The sequence below is a fragment of the Ctenopharyngodon idella genome, chromosome 16 (genome assembly GCF_019924925.1).
Source record: "Ctenopharyngodon idella isolate HZGC_01 chromosome 16, HZGC01, whole genome shotgun sequence".
NCBI lineage: Eukaryota > Metazoa > Chordata > Actinopteri > Cypriniformes > Xenocyprididae > Ctenopharyngodon > Ctenopharyngodon idella.
The window spans coordinates 21,795,613-21,813,225 of NC_067235.1; the positions used below are offsets into that span (position 1 = coordinate 21,795,613).

A 17,613-nucleotide genomic window follows, 5' to 3' on the forward strand; every position below is an offset into this window, starting at 1 on the left:
ATCTTCCAGTTTATGTTATTAAATAGATTGCTCCAATAAGAAATGGTGGAGGGGGTAGAAATCACATATTAAAATTTTATAATTACAATTATTTCTAATTTTATAATATAGTCTAGGAAGACAAACAATTGGTGAATAAAATTATGTACTACTATTATTAGTAGTATAGTTATAAAAAACATACAAATCCCCATAGGACTAGGGCCCACAATAACTATATTAATTTTATTAATGTCATTGGTATTTTGTACTTTGAAATAAAATCTGAGTAATTAAATAAAACCCCATCATTATTACTCCCTCAACTGACTGAATAGATTATTCCAATTATGAATTTTTCCTTTTTAAACTACAATTATTACAAACGGGGAGGAAAAAAAACCTTGGGAAGAAAAATTGTGGTAAGACCCCAGGAGAAATAAATTTTTGTGAAGAGAACGGTCTTTTTCCGTAAATATAACCTTTCACCCAATATTTCATCCAATTGGATCAGCGGTCCAGCGGAAATGGTCACAACTTGAGAAATGATTGACAGACATTTTTAATGAATCATAAGAACGGAAAAAGACGAGAGGCGGGATCTTTAGCAGCGAGCAGTGGGCGGAGTCTGCCGTCCATCTTTAATGTACTGGACAGAAGGGGACTGACGAGCTGAAAACATTACCAAATTTGAAATAAGTAATTGGCGGATATTTTGGTCGTGGCTGTCACATAGAGATACTGACGAATATTACACACGTTCGAAAAAGGTATACGACGAATGTGCATTCAATTTAAGAGTTGAAATCCCCCACAATTTCTGTTGAAAAAACTATATGTGTGTGCTAGCAGAGCGTTAGCCGTCAGCGCTGCTCGACATCACAACAACAGCAGCTTAATCCATGTTAACTGCAGAAATAAGCAGTATACGGTCTATATATACTGCCAGGGTGACATTTTATCAGTGCAGATGAGATATGGCGATTAAATGCTGCTGATCTAACACGTTAGCATCAGCGTGGCTAGTGCTCAGTGATCAGAGACTGCGTAAATCTGCGTAAACACTGGTTGTGTTGGCGTAACGGTATACGTGACCTAAACTATGGGAACGATCAATTAAAATTCTTCATATTTTCTCTTATTAAGGAGGATTGCAAAGTCGATAGTTGTGTTTATTTGTTGACCTGTAAAGAACTCGAGTAAAGCATAATTTTGAAGATATTAATCGTTTTCGGGACTTAGACGAATAGTGTAACGTCAATCGAGCAGGATGCGTTGATGTTATCTTTTTTTATTGAGATGAGATTTATCTGTCAGGAGCAGTAGAAACGCTTACCATCTGCTTCACACTGAATGCTGTGCAAGTTAACAGTCTCTCTGATGTGCTTGCAGTGACAGAAGGTATGAAGACAGTATCATAGCGAAGCCATGGCTGATAAGAGAAAACTTCAAGGTAAGACATTATGATATAGAAAATATAATATCTTATTTTCTCTCTACTCTCCCCTGACACAACTGCTTGTTCGCAGTAGTTTCTGTTCAGAGATTTTTCTTAATAATCATATAATCACATAACTTATGCATAACCATATGCTTTACACAAATAGGTGAAATAGATCGATGTTTGAAAAAAGTTGCTGAAGGCGTCGAACAGTTTGAAGACATTTGGAAAAAGGTGAGACTTTATTAACATAACTAATGCTTAATGCCAATATAAGCCAAAGGAATTGTGCACCTGTTGTATTTTACATTTTAATTTAATTTCATACTCAGCTTCACAATGCAGCCAATGCCAACCAGAAGGAAAAATATGAGGCAGATCTCAAAAAAGAGATTAAAAAGCTTCAGGTAAGAATGTGCTCATTTGACATTTAGTTTATTTTAAAACTTTCTGGAATGGCGTGAATCTGGACAAGCGGAATAATAAAAATAGAGACGCATTCTTTGCTGTTGGACTAGATATTAGCACTGCTTGGCCAAACAATTTAGAGAAGCAGAACAAACTGTTGAATAAAATTAATTATTGTACACTTTATTTAGAACCAAGGGGAAAATATGTGTTCTTAATCAGTATAATTGTTCTCACCTGTTTTTCTTTTTAGCGGCTAAGAGATCAGATTAAGACATGGGTGGCATCCAATGAGATCAAAGACAAACGGCAGCTAGTGGAGAACCGCAAGCTTATTGAAACGGTAAAAGCGCATGTCGGATTTCTCATGGCTCTTTTATTTTAACACTCTTGTCGCAGTTCCCAGAAATTCTTTTATACTTTGGATAAAAATATGAATGCATCGTTTAAATTAATTTTTAGAAGATATTTTTCCCAAGTCTTGCAGGCCTTAACCTGACTTTCTGTCTCTTTCTCCTCAGCAAATGGAGCGCTTTAAGGTGGTTGAAAGAGAAACCAAGACAAAAGCCTATTCTAAAGAGGGGCTGGGCTTGGCTCAGAAAGTGGACCCAGCACAGAAAGAGAAGGAGGAAACGGAACAGTGGCTCACGGTACCAGAGGGCTTACGAATAACAGCGGGGGGTTAAAAAACTTTTAACAGGATGCAAGCAGTGCAGTAATTTCATGATTTCTCTCTCTCACAGAACACAATAGACACTTTGAACATGCAGGTGGACCAGTTTGAGAGTGAAGTTGAGTCCCTCTCTGTTCAAACACGAAAGAAGAAAGGAGACAAGGAGGTCGTCTTTTCATTTTTTCCATTTCACCCTCCTTACCTTTGACCGCTTTCCTATTTTATTATAGCTTGATTCTTTTTTTTAGCCTTCATTTTTTATGCTTTCACTATTCTGCAAACACTTACCATGTTCCTCATACTGTTCTTTTCTGTTTTTTTGTTTTTTTTTTGTTTTTTTTGTGTGCGTGTGTTTGTCTTTAGAAGCAGGATCGGATTGAGGAGCTAAAGAGGTTAATCGAGAGACACCGGTATCACATTCGTATGTTAGAGACCATCTTAAGGATGCTGGATAATGATTCGATCCAGGTTGAAGCTATCCATAAGATCAAAGATGATGTGGAATACTACATTGACTCTTCACAAGACCCAGATTTCGAAGAGAATGAGTTCCTCTATGATGATCTGGACTTGGAAGATATACGTAAGTCTCTGTGTGTTTTTTGGGAAGAGTGTGTGGACAATTGCATGTTGGTAAATAAAATGGCTAGTTGTTGACCTACTGAAAGACTTTGTCAAGATAGGTCACATTTACAAATATCTCTTTCTCTGTAGCGGCAGCCTTGATGGCGACGTCACCTCAGGGCCACATTGAAGATGAAATGTTCCTTCAGTCCAGCAGCACACCGACCTCCACCACTTCCTCTTCCCCCATCCCTCCATCTCCTGCTACAGGCACAACGGTAAACTGCTTTCTTTTATTCTTCCTTCTGTCTCTGTCTAGTCTGCAAAGTATCTCCATCATTCATAATGACTCCATTAATCTTACTATATTTTATATGTAAATGTTTTGCTCAGGAGATTTTGGAGGATAAGAGAGGTCGATCGACAGACAGTGAAGTCAGTCAGGTGAGACCTCAGTATCAGTTAAAGGATTACACACTCACATGTTGTTTTAAACCTGTATGACTTTATTACAGTGAATGGGGACTGAAACTTTCACTATATAAATAATTGTATGGCTTCAGGAGGCTTAAAATATAATATGTAATATAACACACAAGTTGTATGTACTACTTTTATGGTGATTTGAAATGCCCATTACATTTGTATAGAACAGAGTGACCAGCACAGTCTTCAGAATGTTCTTGTTTTGTGTTTCAGAATCATACAGATTTGGAACAACATGAGGAAATGACAGAAATGTCATTTTGGGTGAACTATCCCTTTAAATTGCACGCATGCTTAATAAAAAATGATATTTGTGTTTCTAACCTCATGGCTTTCTTGCTCCGCTCAGTCTCCTGTGAAGAACGGCAACCCATCTCTCTCGTCCTTCTCCTCATCCGCCTCCTCAGGCTCCTCCTCCTCCTCCTCTTCGCTGGTTTCCATGGCTACTGTTGTCGGGGCCTGCACAGCCGTCTCCGGGGGCAGCAACCTGCTGGGAAGCTTTAGCAGTGCAGTGCAACAGCATTCTTCTCAGTCTCAACAGCAAGCACAGGTCAAACTCTCCTCGACATCCGTACCCTCCAACAACACACCTAGCCCACCTAGCCACCCCACGCTACCTGCCTCCACAACTACTTCTCTGCCCAGTTCCAGCACATCTGGCCCAGTTACTTCCAATTCCCAGTCCCAGGCTTCAACAGTACCTGGGGTCGAGGGCTCTAGACTGGGTTTGGGCCTGGGGAAAGGGGGTGTGACGGTCACCAGCAGCAGTAGTGTGGCTCAGATGCCAGGTCTGGGCATGGCAGGCATGTCTAGTTCTCTCAGCACCATGCCAGGTCTTCTCTCAGGCTCTACCCCTGCCCCCTATGCCCAGGCAGCTGCAGGTGGAACAGCAGGTAGTGCTTCCAGTGGTTCAGTGGGGAGCAGCAGTGGTAGTTCTGGCATATCTGTACCGAGCGGAGGTGCAGGGGCAGCAAGCACAGGCGCGACCAGTAACGGTACGGGTACAGGGGCAAGTATGGGCTTGCTAGGGTCCAGTCCAGGTCACGGGTCCCTAACTGGAGGGATTTTGAACCTGGTACCGGGGCAGACAGCTCTCCACGGGTCTGCGCAGGTACCTGTAAGCCCTGTGGGCACAACACCTGGAGGAGGAACTGGAGAGAGTGGATTGGGTGGGAATGGAAGCAGTTCTGTCTCGAGTGGAGGAGTTACAAACGTAGCGCCTGCAAGACCCCCCAGTGGCCTCAAACAAAACGGCGCAACCAGTGAGTGCTTTTGAGTCTGGCCAACAAATGTTTAGCTGAAAATTATGGCTGTATTTTTCAGCTTACTCTTTCACCTCTTTATATAGCCCCCCAAAATTAAAACTTGTTCATTAATGGTAATTTTTCTCCATACAGGTTACAGTGCTGTGGTTGCAGACAACACACCAGACTCCTCACTCAGCAGTGCCAGCCAATCACAAAACAGCCATTCCTCGTCCTCAAGCTCATCAACCAATCAAACGTGAGTATTCATCCGCGTGTTTTTGAATTATAATAAACATAACAGTAATATGATTGATTGATTGTCACTATCTTTCTCTCTCCTACTTCCTCTGAATTATAGTCTGGATAATGGCCCCAGTTTATTGAGTTCTATCACTCTACCCCCCTCCTCCCCATCACCTGCTTTCAATGACAGCACACCTGGTGGTGGGAGTCTGCTAAACGGCCCACACTCCTACACACCAAACACAGAAGCCATCAAGGTGTGTTATTTCATCCTGGCTGGACTACATTCAGTCTGTCAGTGGTGCAGAACTGACACACCTTAGAGTTTCTCAAAAGTCACGCCCATCAAATACAGTGAAATCAGTTTCCTATATATTTAAAATGTGCTTTTTCCTATATAATTCCTTTTGGTCTTTTGCAGGCTCCTGAGCCACCAAGCTCTCTAAAAGCTATGGCAGAGCGAGCTGCACTAGGATTGGCACTGGATGGAGAAATCCCACCCTTAGGTACCTTACACCTGTTTAACACAGAGTGCGCCTAACTATCCATTGGGAAATAGTATTTACAACAACTAATTTCAGCCCCTACTTGACTGACATACATTATTGTACATTGTGCAGCTAACTGTTACGCCTCAGCATCCTTTATTACACTAAGCTTATGATAAAAATGACTCAACCAACACACCCTGTCTAACAGCTCGACTGCAATTAGTCTGCAAGATTAAACGTTACGTAAGGTAAAGAGCTGGTATAATCATCATTAACTCTAAAAATGTCTTTCCTTTAGAGCTGTTCTCAACATCCTCAGCTCCACCTGGACCCACAACAGCCCCTCAGCCTGCTGTTTCAGAGGTCAACCTGCCGCCATCTTTAGGGGCATGTCCGCTAGGCCCCACCCCCCTCACTAAAGAGCAGCTTTACCAACAGGCAATGCAGGAGTCAGCATGGACACACATGCCTCACCCATCCGATTCAGAGAGAATCAGGTACACATGCTGCTTGCTGGTCTGAAGAAAAGAAAAGAAGCCATATTATGCCTTTATACAAAGTTTTGATTTTGTTTTTAGGTTCTACTAGAATAGGTTTTCATGCTTGAATGTTCAAAAAACACATTATATTTCACATATTTGACATTGTTGCAGCTAGGGATGCATGATATATCGGCCACCATATCGTTATCAGCCTGATAAGAAAACTTGGATGATATATTGAAGATAATTGTTAAAAAGGGAAGCTAAAAAGCATTATTGTCTGTGCAAAGACTATTTTTTATTTATCCATAGCACATGCATTTATACTGTTGTCCAATGACTTGTTTGTATTATGTAGGCATTATTTTGTTTATTTTTAAGGCAACAGGTTTTTTGTTTTTTTTGGTAAAGAAAGTTGGCCATAGGAGTGTAAAGTTCATTTTAATTTTAAGCAATCTTACACTGGTTCACTATAGGCTACAGTACTATAATATGTGTGATTTATGTTGAAGTGCTTGGGATATGGCTTTTAATGGTGAGACTTTTGTTTTTGTAATCGGGCTCTCAAAAATTTTTGATTCAGATTAATCGGTCAGTATATTGGTCACTGGCTTTCAAATATAAAGAATTATTGGTTATCGGTATTAGCCAAAATGATGGAACTATAGTTTCGTTGGAACTATAGTTTCGGGAAACACCGACTTGTTGAAGTATGTTGATAATGACGGAACTTGCGACCATAGTTGGCTAACAGTGCTTTTCGGAAACGCACCCCTGTTTAGTTCCTGTCACTATGATTCCCTTCCTTCCGAAAAGCACAATGTGCTCTGATTGGTCATGTGTTATGATTGGTCAACCGCCTAGAGCGTGTTTGGGAAATGTCATGCCTTGAGTTTTACACGGAAACAACACATTATTAACACAACTTAACTAGGCCTCACCCCCTTTTTTTTGCATATGCCTGGGGTGGGAATTATTTAAATGAGGAATATTGTGATGTGTACTTTCCTGGAAGAAAACTCAACTACAATCAAGGTGTTTTAGGGAATTCAGAAGCAGTGCTTACTGATATAGAGAATAACTCCCTATGAAGTGTACTTTGTACTTTGTAACTTTGCAGACATTTTTCATGCTCAAACAGCAACGTTACACAATGAAGAAAGTTCTTTAAAAGGAGTGACAATGTATTTTCTATCAATGTCAAGCCATTCAAAAGCAAGCAGCTGCTTGTCAAGCTGAAGATGTAGGCCTAACATGACACAAAAACATTTTTTTTTTTCTTTTCCCGTCTGTAGGCAGTACCTGATGAGAAATCCCTGCCCTACACCGCCATTCCACCACCAGGTGCCCCCACATCATTCGGACTCTATTGAGTTCTACCAGAGATTGTCCACTGAAACACTCTTCTTCATATTCTACTACCTGGAGGTGTGCATTTGTTACTTTTATAAGCTTGTCTGTTGGATGTTGCAGTCTTCCAACTCTTTCTCTTGGTTGTCTTTTTCACTCAGGGCACAAAGGCACAGTACCTATCGGCTAAAGCACTGAAGAAGCAATCGTGGAGGTTCCACACCAAATACATGATGTGGTTCCAACGGCACGAGGAACCCAAGACCATCACTGATGAGTTTGAACAGGTACCAACCCAGCACTGTTCTCATGCTCACCACTGAGGATAAATATGGCAAACTGAGTTTAAATTTCTAATGATCCATGTAGAGTTGTCACAATACCAGTTTCAGTAGTCAATACCAATGCCAGTAAAAATTAACAATAAAAAAAAGATATTTTTTTAATATGTATGTATATTACACACATTAAGGCTGCAAACCACTGTTTCAATCATTTTTTATATAAGTGGATATTATTTTAAAAATGAATGTACACTACTGATCAAAAGTTTAAATGTTTTTGAAAGAAGTCTTATGCTCACCAAGGCTGCATTTACTTGATCGAAAATACAGTAAAAACAGTAATATTGTGAAAGATTAAAAATATTTAAAGATTTAAAATAACTTTTCTATATTTTCACAATAATATGTGTGTGTGTATATATATATATATATATATATATAATATAAAAATATAGTTCCTGTGATGTATTGCATTAATAATGTGCTTTTACTTTGATTGGAGAACTCGCTCTGTTTTAATGAATATTCTTTTTCTGTCTGTAGGGCACGTACATTTACTTTGACTATGAAAAGTGGGGCCAGAGAAAAAAGGAAGGATTTACGTTTGAGTACAGATACCTGGAAGACCGAGACCTGCAGTGACTGACGGAGGAAGAGACGGGGAGAGAGAGAGAGAGAGAGAGATTGCTACGACAGAGATAACGCTGCTGTTGACATTCCGAGATGAACTCCATGTCGTGGTTAAAGTTGGATGTGAAGTTGGCCTTTTTCTTTAAAAGAGAGAGAGAGTAGGGGGTCGAGTGCCTGTTTACATGCAAACATTTGAACCTCCTTTAACTGAGTCTTTATCCCCTTCATTTCTGTTCTAACTGAAACCCCCCCACATAGTCAAGCGACAGAAATAAAAGGAAACGATTTGGTTTAGGATGCCACAGACAAAACATTTTGCTCGTAGTTTGTGTTTGGTGGAGTGCTGCATTAGCAAGTCTTATCCTCTTAGATGACATATACTGACTATGATGTACCGGCACTATGCGAGAATCCGAGTTTAATACATTGATTGGTTTTTCTTAGTTCATTGAGCCCCTCTGGGAGTGTCTAGGCACTGTGACTTTGCCTTGCGAGATAATGTGTCGACCATTAAATTGCTATGCAATTGAATTCCTCTCGACCTCCCTACCTTTATCATTACCTAAATGTGGTTTTGCTAGACCGCAGAAAAGTTGGCGTCAATAGGGTAATGTTCTGTAGCATCTATCTTACATATGTTCACAAGCAAGGTGGGTTGACGTTGTCAGCCTTCAAAGTGGCGTGTGATTATTTGTCTGTTAAACATGGCATGAGTGATCTCACTTCAAAAATATCTAATAAAAAGACAAAGATTAAAATATGTACAAGTTAAAAACCTTATTTTTCTTTCTTTCAGTGTCCTTTAGGTTGTCCATGGCTGAATATTCCATGGCTGAATATTTTTGTTGTGTGGAAGTGTGCATGTAAAGTAAAACAAAAACCTTCCTGTTATTTTTGAAGTCACATCTCGAATTTAGTCTCACATACCCTGCTGGACAGTTTTCCTTATTAAAAAAACAAAAAAATTATTGTTCTGTTACTCCATTTATCAGGCAAAGCTTTTTAAAACACCCCACATTGTGACATGATCCCATGCGACTTTCCATTAATTTCAGTTTCCTCTATTGTTTGGGGAGAACAACAGGCTTGACCAACACACAATATGATATTAATGTGATGAGATGGAAAAGTATTTTTGATGCACAGGGCAGCTGTTTGCATTTATCTATTTCTCTCTGATAATAAAACAAATACCATCATCCTTGCCTTTTTGACATGGACAGGACAGCATGCGATTGTGATGTCGCTTCGTAGGTTGAGAGGAAACAAAAAAAAAAAACAGAGTTGTAAAATTTCAATAAAATACTTTTGTGATGCAGTGTCAGTGTTTTTGTTGTCTCCATTAACAAGTGGCATCTTTATGTAAACGATAATATACATCCAGCAGTTGCATGTCAGGTCCTAATCACCAGATTAGGGTTTATTAAGCAAAAAAAAAAAAAAAATGACCTGCTGTTTATTATCCCACTTATTACATGGCTCCTTACCCCCCCCCAAAAAAACATAATTGGGCATTGAGTTTCAGGTTTATGTGAGAAAACAGCAGCATACAACAGTCAATTTTAGTATATGGAAATATAATAGATTAGTCTGCAACTGGTTAACAAGAGGTGTGTAATAAAGCATATTATTTAAAAAATCACATCTTATTTTTAAATATTCAAAAATGAGCAGAGCACCACATCTAGTCAACTTGTCTCAAATGCGCTTCTCACAAAAACACAACCAAGACATTTTTCAAATAGCATTGTGTTCCTTGGTCTACCATTATGTAAAAGTTAACACTGAAAATGTCAAATAATTCATTAAAATGTATTACATAAACATGGAATGTTGCATAACAGGACTGACAGGTATCTTAATAGGATAAATGTGACAGCAGAATTTCTTTCATTACACATTAACCATTTTGTTAGTTAAAACTGCTTTGTTGTGCACCCTCTTATTGCTATAACTATCCTACAATAAAGAGTGAAAATCAAACACCCAGAAAACATTTACTTCTGTTGAGGAGCATTAAAAAAAAATTTGAGAGCTTTTTGACATTCAACCTTTAATTTTGAAAATGACATTTTTAGATATTTCATTTATGACGTATCAAACTGTAATGTGAAAGCGCCTATATGTATATGGGGAAAATGTGTCTCTATATACAGTATAAACACTTGCATATTCAAGCATGTTTTATACACACCAACCTAAACTAAATGAAATTCTCCTGGGAGGCGTTTCCTCACTGACAGAAAACACATTCCACACAAAAAAATAACTAAGCTGGCTTCAAACTAAAATAAAGGAATAGTGACAATGTTGGTACAACTAGATGAGCAACTTTATTCAATGTAAGCGTTGTCTGAAGTGGAAAATGAAAAAAGTATAAAAAAAAAAAAAAAAAAAAGATTAAAAACTTGCATTTATCATGTTCTTTGTGATTTATATACAACACAATTCCTTTGTACACAAAAAAAAGAAAAGAAAAATGAACAAAAATCAAAATGTACAGCAGAACATGTTGCTCTCCCTCTTCTGCACAAAAAAAAGATCTTCAGTCACATGTCCTCATGCTGTCCTCATAATGTCACCATCCCCACACAAGTCCGTCTGAGTGGGTGTGTGACAGAGTATAAATTAGCAGTTGAAGTGTGAATCCGTCCATGGCTGTCGATGTATGGTTTCCTCCGTCTAACGTACAGCCTCACACCTTGTCCTCCTTTTCACGCTTTATCTTGAGGAACTCAGCCATGTTGGAGAAATATTTCTGATTGGCTTCGGCCACCTTCTTTTCTGCAGCCTGTGGGTTCACAATCTCGAGCCCCTGACAGAGAGCAGACAGTGAACAGACCGTTAACTAACAAATCAACCAAACCACAGCTGTCAGTCACTGTTTCAGCAAGAGAACAACACGGAAACTGCAACTGTGCGAGAATAATTTAAATGTGAAGGGTGTAACTCCACCTCTAGACGCACCAAAAGAACAGCAAAAATAATCACTTCTCAAAAATGAGATTGTGTACCTGTAAAGGAGTGAAGGCCACACTTGAGCTGGTTCCAGATGATCGGTCTCTGACAGTGGACTTCCCACCGTATGTCATGCTCTGCTTTTGCAGTGTCCGCTGCAGAAACAAAACATTTACAAGTCCTTATGCATGGAAATGATAATTAAACACCAATGTAAACAAATAATTATATGAAACAAATCTACATTAATGCTCAAAAGTTTGGGGTCAGTTTTTAAAGACATTAATACTTTTAATGAGCAAGGACACATTAAATTGATGGAAAGTGACATTTCAAATAAATACTGTTCTTTTGAACTTTCTATTCATCAAAGAATAATGAAAAAAAAATTATCACTGTTTCCACAAAAATATCATGCAGCACAACTGTTTTCAACATTGATAATAATAATAATAAATGTTTCTTGAGGTCCAAACCAGCATATTAGAATGATTTCTGAAGGATCATGTGACACTGAAGCCTGGACTGCAGAAAATTCAGTTTTACTATCACAGGAAATTTTTTATTTTTTTTTATTCATTTTTACTAATAAATGCAGCAATTGTGAGCAAAAAAGTTATTAAAAACATTTTTTAAAATGTTTTACTGACTCCAAACTTTTGAACGGTAGTGTATATAAATACATTTAAGAATTGAAGATGTTACATTTAAAAACTTTTAAGAAATTGAATTTTTTCTTATAATTTTGTAATTAGTGTTCCAGTAAGCAGACGTACCTGTAAGGATTTGGATATTCTGGCCTTGGTGGAGTCATTGACCTGAGCTTGCCTGACCCTGCCACTGCCAGATTTTCCCAGCTGACCGAGACTGAAGCCCAGATCCTCCTGATAAGCATCATCCTCGATCTTACAGGGAGAGAGACAGAAACTTTATAATGGACTGTTTTGAAATTCCATGGATTAAAATAGCAGCTAAACATACTAATGGAGCAATACTGATAGAAGTCAACTAACCTCTGCAAATGTCATTCTGTTGGCATGTTTCCTGATTTCTGTCAGACCCAGCCTCTCTTTCATCTTACGATACCTGAGAGAACAGGAGAAAAAAAAAGGCAGTCAAAACAAAGTTCATATATAAGTCATATTTAAGAACAAAATAAAATATAATATAATAATATTTCCCCTTTCTTTCGCTTAAAGGTGCAGTAAGCGATTTCTGAGAAACACTGTTGAAAGTGGACTGGCCCAAGCACCACAACACACTTGTAGCCAATTAGCAGTAGGGGGGCATATTCACTCATAATGGGGAGGAGAGAGTGAGCAAAAGGGAGATTTTAAGAAAGACTGTAGAAAGAGACGGCTGAGAGACATTACAAAAGAGAAAAGGTCAGAGGAATATCACTGGAAAAAAAGGGTTATAATCAGGGAAGAGCTTTAGGACCCGCAATAATATTAGAAAAGCTTCCCAGTACTGGAGAAACTTTTGAGAGTGGGAAGGCCTGAAAACAGACGCAGAGGTTGTGTTGTTTCTGCTCCATACGTGAGTAACTTTGGTTTTGCTTTTTTTTTTTTTTTTTTTTTTTTTTTTTTTAAACAGAATCAAGACATGCTGTTGTTGTAGTGTTAGCTATAGTAACAGGACAGTTTTGAGTGTCATTGTTTGTCTGAAGCTGGTGTGCTGCTGTTGACTAGACTAACAACCAACTCTTGCCTTATATACTCCTGTCTACTGTATGTTCATTTTTTGTTCTTCCTTGTTGTTCGTTATCTTTGCTTTATTTTTCACATTTGGGGGTGAATCAATGAAGGAAGGGGTGTTTGTTTAGGTTGATTTCAAATATCAACAGTTTCTCTCAGAAATCACTTAGGCCACGTTCACACAGCAGCAGAATACGGTTGTCAGTCGAGTCCTTAATACGGTTACATTCACACACAGTACAGTTATTTACGGGAGTGACAACCGCATTCTATAACCAAACTCATACCCGTAAATTTTCAGGACTCACAACCGCATTCTCAGAAAATTCGCGCTGTGTGAACGGAACCGCACTGGACAACTAGTTGTCTGTCACGTCATACAGTGCGAGAGAGCCACTCTTCTAATGTGTTTTGTGTGTGGTTTCGCTTTCGGTAACTTACAGCGACAGAGATATGAGCTGTGCGTCATCTTAAGGTGTTAGAGCCAGCCACTGGAGCGGCTCCAGTCAGTTTTGTGTTTCTTTTCCAAATTCAAATGCCGTGTCATGCGCGAGACGTCGCAAAAGACGTGACACGCGAGTGCAGCGGTTAAAGACTCCGGCTAGCACGTGTTTACATGCTGCTGACGGTTAATGAAGTTGATGGATGAACTCACGGTTCAATTAGTCTATTGTCATGTCAAAAGTGATAAGACTTTTCAGTTTTATGGACATCGCCATCTTTAATATTAAGTTGGTCACTGTCGCTATGGTTACTAGTAAGAGAATACGGGCTTGACTCTCGTTGCACGTTCATACAGACAGTGTCCCAGACGCTACTGTAAGCTGCTGTGTAAACGGGACATTTTGAGACTCACACCTTAAGTAAATGCGGTTGTCAATCCCCAAAATGTACAGTGTGAACGTGGCCTTACTGCACCTTCAATGCAAAATCTCAGGTTTTGTTAGATTTACAGGGACCCATCATGCCCACCCCTTATGACCCTCACCTTCTTCCTCCTCTCTTCTTCCTCTGTCCATCCAGGGGAGCTGGAAGAGGCTTCACCTGTTTGACTGGTGGGGGCTCCTGCCATTTATCAAACTTTCGCTCAATCTCTTCCTTCAGATCATAGCCAACCTGCACACAAACAAACAATCGAACACACAAGTTAATCAAGACAAATTAATATAGTACTTCTAAACATTTTCTTACAGTCAAACTTCATCATCTGAAATCGGCAAACTGTACAGTGATGCAGACAATAGGTGCTTTTACATGGAGCAGTGCATTCCGATGACAATCCGTTTAAAAGTCCAATCCGAATGAAAATGCTCCATGTAAACACCTCAATCGTAATAAAAATGCCCAAACCGATTGAAATTTTAATCAGTTTGAAAGGGATGGGATAAAACTTTTCTAATCATCCATGCAATAGGGCATGTAAACACTTGATCAGATTGAAAAACGAAACTGGAAAGTTTTGCGCATGTGCAACGATGTAGAAATGGCGTGATGTATGACGCATGGAACAAACTGATGTTGTTGAATATAATAAACGGCTGTCATTTAAATCTAAAATTCTCTTTCCACTCATCATCTGTGAAGTGGTGAAGGACAACGTGGTCCCACAAGTGCTTGCTTCGGACTCTCATATATTGACGTCTTGTTTTGGGCACGGGAATGGGTGTTTTTACTAATTGTAATATAAGCATTACATGGCACAAAGCTTTGTGTGCTTGTCATCTCCTAATTAGGACCCAAAATAGATAACTATTAAGTCTGCTTTTTAAAAAAAGAAAAGGAGGGTGGTTAATATGCAACAACAGCAGGAAACCCTGTATATTCGTGCAGTGTGCACGGAAAAAGATTAAATCCGATTTGAAGCTTGTGACATAAACACGATCTCTTTATTTAGCGTTCATGTAAACATGTTCGGATTCAAATGGAATGATTTAATTCCAACTGAAACATAAAAGTGTCCATGTAAACTTGGCTACTGATGCTATCGCTGACCTTGCCATCAGAACTCTCATGAAAACTGTCCACACGAGAAGCCAGAGTGCATTTAGCTGCAACCAGACGAGCTGCTTTTCTCCTCAGATCCTGGAAACAGAAAAATGAATGTTACACTAAATAAAAATGATCAAATAAACGAAATGAAAAATAATTAAGTGAAAGCAAAAAGGTTGATGCTCACTGGAGGCAGTGACTGCACTACATCACAGTGGTAGATGTAGCCTGTATGGGGCAGCAGGGATGTGCTGCTGAATCCAGACAGTGTCCTCCGCTGAGCTCCCAGCAACATCAGATTACATGCAGGCATCTTAGACAGGTTAGTCAGCCCACCAGCAACACCTGTAATGAGGGGAAAAGGTATACATGTCAGAGAAGAAAAAAAAAAAAAAAAAAAAAAAAAAAAAAAAACAGCTCAGAAACAGAAGGGATGAAAAGCAGTATATTTGATTGCGATCAAGCATAAGCGTCTTGAGTGAATAGTTCACCCAAAAAGCTAAAACAACTTACATTCTTTACGATTAATCTTTTGTGTCCCACAGAATAAAGTAAAGTAGGTTTGGAACAACATGTAAATGACAATTGTAATTTTTGGGTGAACTTTGCATTTTATCCAGCAGCCTCAAACCTCTTGTTCTCACCCATGATCTTGGCAGCAGTTGAAGCTCCGACAATAATGGAAAGATTTGGAGCAATAAATGACATCCTAGATTCCACATATTCATAGATCCTGTGTTTTGATTGGTTGAGCTCAAGGGCCATGTCACACGCTTCCTCCAATCGCTGGAGCTCATCATCACCAAGCATAGTTCTGCCAACATCCAATCATTTCATTAGAAAACCAGCAAAATTACACTACCTATCAAAAATTTGGGGTTGATAAGATTGTTCTTGAAAGACGTTTCTGATGCTTATCATGGTTGCATTTATTTGATAAAAATAAATAAATTAAATTAAATTAAAAAGTTATTTATTCCTGTGATGACAAAGCTGAATATTCAGCAGTCATTACTCCAGTCGTCAGTGTCATCTTCAATCCTTCAGAAATCATTCTAATATGCTGATTCAGTGCTTTAGAGAAAATTCTTATTATCAATTTTAAAAACAATTGTGCTGAATTTGTTTTAATTCTTTGATAAATTGAAATGTCAAAAGAACAGCATTTATTTGAAATAAAAACAAATGACTTTACTGTCACTTTTGATCAATTTAATTTATACTGGCTGAATAATTACATTTCTTACCCCAACTTTTAAACAGTAGCGAATATCAACAATAAACAAGGTTCTCTTCCTATAATCATACAAAATCTATCTACTCACCCTTGTGTTGTTGAGGCGGTGACACTGACCACCATGATAGTAGCATTGGTCAGGATCTGCTGGAGAGTCTCGTTGTTTTTGCACTTCTCGAGATTGTTGCCCAGCTCCTGAAGACACACAAACACATATTACTTATATAACACACACGAGAACTTCGGTTTACACCTCATTAATGACAAAACAGATCAGAGGATGTAACTAATATGATGGCATTTTTTGCATGAATAGGCTGCTCACAAATGCTTGAGACTTTTACCTTAACAGTTCTGATATAATCTAGTGCATTTGGCACAAGGGACTCCAGTTCAGGAAATCTTTTGGAGTACTTGTCACGAACAAACTTGTGAATGATATCTGGGGAGGAAATAAAGAGGAATCAATGTTATTGTGCTTGAAAATTTTTTACAAATCATGTAATTTGACATTAATGAAAGATATCCAAAATAAAATTAACAGTAAACTCACTAAGTTCATTGTCTATTTCCACTGTCAGATTGTTGGCGGCGACAATGAGTCTGTATTCTGGGTCTGCTTCAACAGGTCCAGACACTGAAGCGAGTGGGGAAAAATTTTTAAATATGTGAAATCAATATTTATCAGCATTCAGCAAACGTTCAACGTTTCGTAAAGTAGAAGGATGTTACCTTCCGAATTCTTTCGTTGATTTCCAACATATTGACCGATTTTATCCATGATTTCAGCAAACTGTGGAAAGTCAAGTTTGCATTAAGTTAGTGTAATGATTCAGGGTGACGGTACTTATAGGAATCCAGTTTTAGATTAATATGATTAAAGTCAAAAACTCACTGGCTTGCTGTGTCTTAGTTTTGCTATGGATGTGACACTCTCCGTCCCACTGTAATCCACCTCCATCTCCTCGGGTATGTCCTCCAGACCCCCAGTTTGTCTCTCGCCGGGTTCCCCATCACTCTCACCCTCTTCTCCACCGGGGTACAGCCCGTCCTCTTCTTCTCCTGCCTCCTCCAAGTCGGCAAGCAGCTCGTCTGCTAAAGACATCTACGAATAGAGCAAGAAAATAAACGCCAATTTAGATAGTAAACAACAGTTTTTCCTGAACGAGGTCTTAGTAATAGTTTTCAGGGTAAAAATGAACTACAACTTACCTTTTCAGAGCGTCTTTTTTCTTCTCACTTTAAGAAATAAGAAAATGAGCTAACATGCAACGATTTACCAACGCAAAACACAGAACAACGCGCTGAAGTCGCAGGCTAAATGCGTCACATGTTTTACAGCAAAGGCTTCTGGGAAATGTGTTCAGGAACGCTTATTCTATTTTCCACGATTAAGCTATCAAATAGAGTCAAAATGTAGCAATCTGCTTATCTTTTTTTTTTTTTTTTTTTTT

At 38.8% G+C, this 17,613-nt stretch overlaps 2 protein-coding genes across 4 annotated transcripts; one reads left to right on the plus strand and one right to left on the minus strand.

The window, feature by feature from the left end:
• Positions 1 to 587: 587 nt before the first annotated feature.
• On the plus strand, positions 588 to 9,597 carry cnot3a (CCR4-NOT transcription complex, subunit 3a). Of its 3 annotated transcripts, none has more exons than XM_051864314.1 (19): positions 588 to 749; positions 1,372 to 1,432; positions 1,587 to 1,654; positions 1,753 to 1,827; positions 2,082 to 2,171; positions 2,350 to 2,478; positions 2,572 to 2,667; positions 2,865 to 3,084; positions 3,216 to 3,343; positions 3,459 to 3,509; positions 3,765 to 3,815; positions 3,901 to 4,813; positions 4,949 to 5,054; positions 5,157 to 5,298; positions 5,463 to 5,547; positions 5,831 to 6,029; positions 7,310 to 7,442; positions 7,526 to 7,651; positions 8,192 to 9,597. In XM_051864314.1, the coding sequence occupies exons 2-19, from the start codon at positions 1,408 to 1,410 to the stop codon at positions 8,288 to 8,290; spliced, it is 2,736 nt and encodes a 911-aa protein (XP_051720274.1). In that variant the 5' UTR covers positions 588 to 749; positions 1,372 to 1,407; the 3' UTR covers positions 8,291 to 9,597. The 3 variants fall into 3 exon arrangements, with proteins under 3 accessions (XP_051720274.1, XP_051720275.1, XP_051720276.1); XM_051864315.1 differs by having other exon boundaries at positions 2,871 to 3,084; XM_051864316.1 differs by lacking the exon at positions 3,765 to 3,815.
• A 995-nt stretch (positions 9,598 to 10,592) lies between these two features.
• prpf31 (PRP31 pre-mRNA processing factor 31 homolog (yeast)) lies at positions 10,593 to 17,537 on the minus strand. The gene is made up of 14 exons (XM_051864318.1): positions 17,372 to 17,537; positions 17,055 to 17,264; positions 16,892 to 16,952; positions 16,713 to 16,796; positions 16,504 to 16,601; positions 16,248 to 16,354; positions 15,567 to 15,736; positions 15,110 to 15,267; positions 14,926 to 15,015; positions 13,922 to 14,049; positions 12,250 to 12,322; positions 12,013 to 12,141; positions 11,293 to 11,391; positions 10,593 to 11,093 (listed from the first exon to the last, which is right to left on the minus strand). Exons 2-14 carry the CDS (start codon positions 17,262 to 17,264, stop codon positions 10,974 to 10,976), a joined length of 1,527 nt encoding a protein of 508 aa, XP_051720278.1. The 5' UTR covers positions 17,372 to 17,537; the 3' UTR covers positions 10,593 to 10,973.
• Between the last annotated feature and the right edge of the window lie 76 nt (positions 17,538 to 17,613).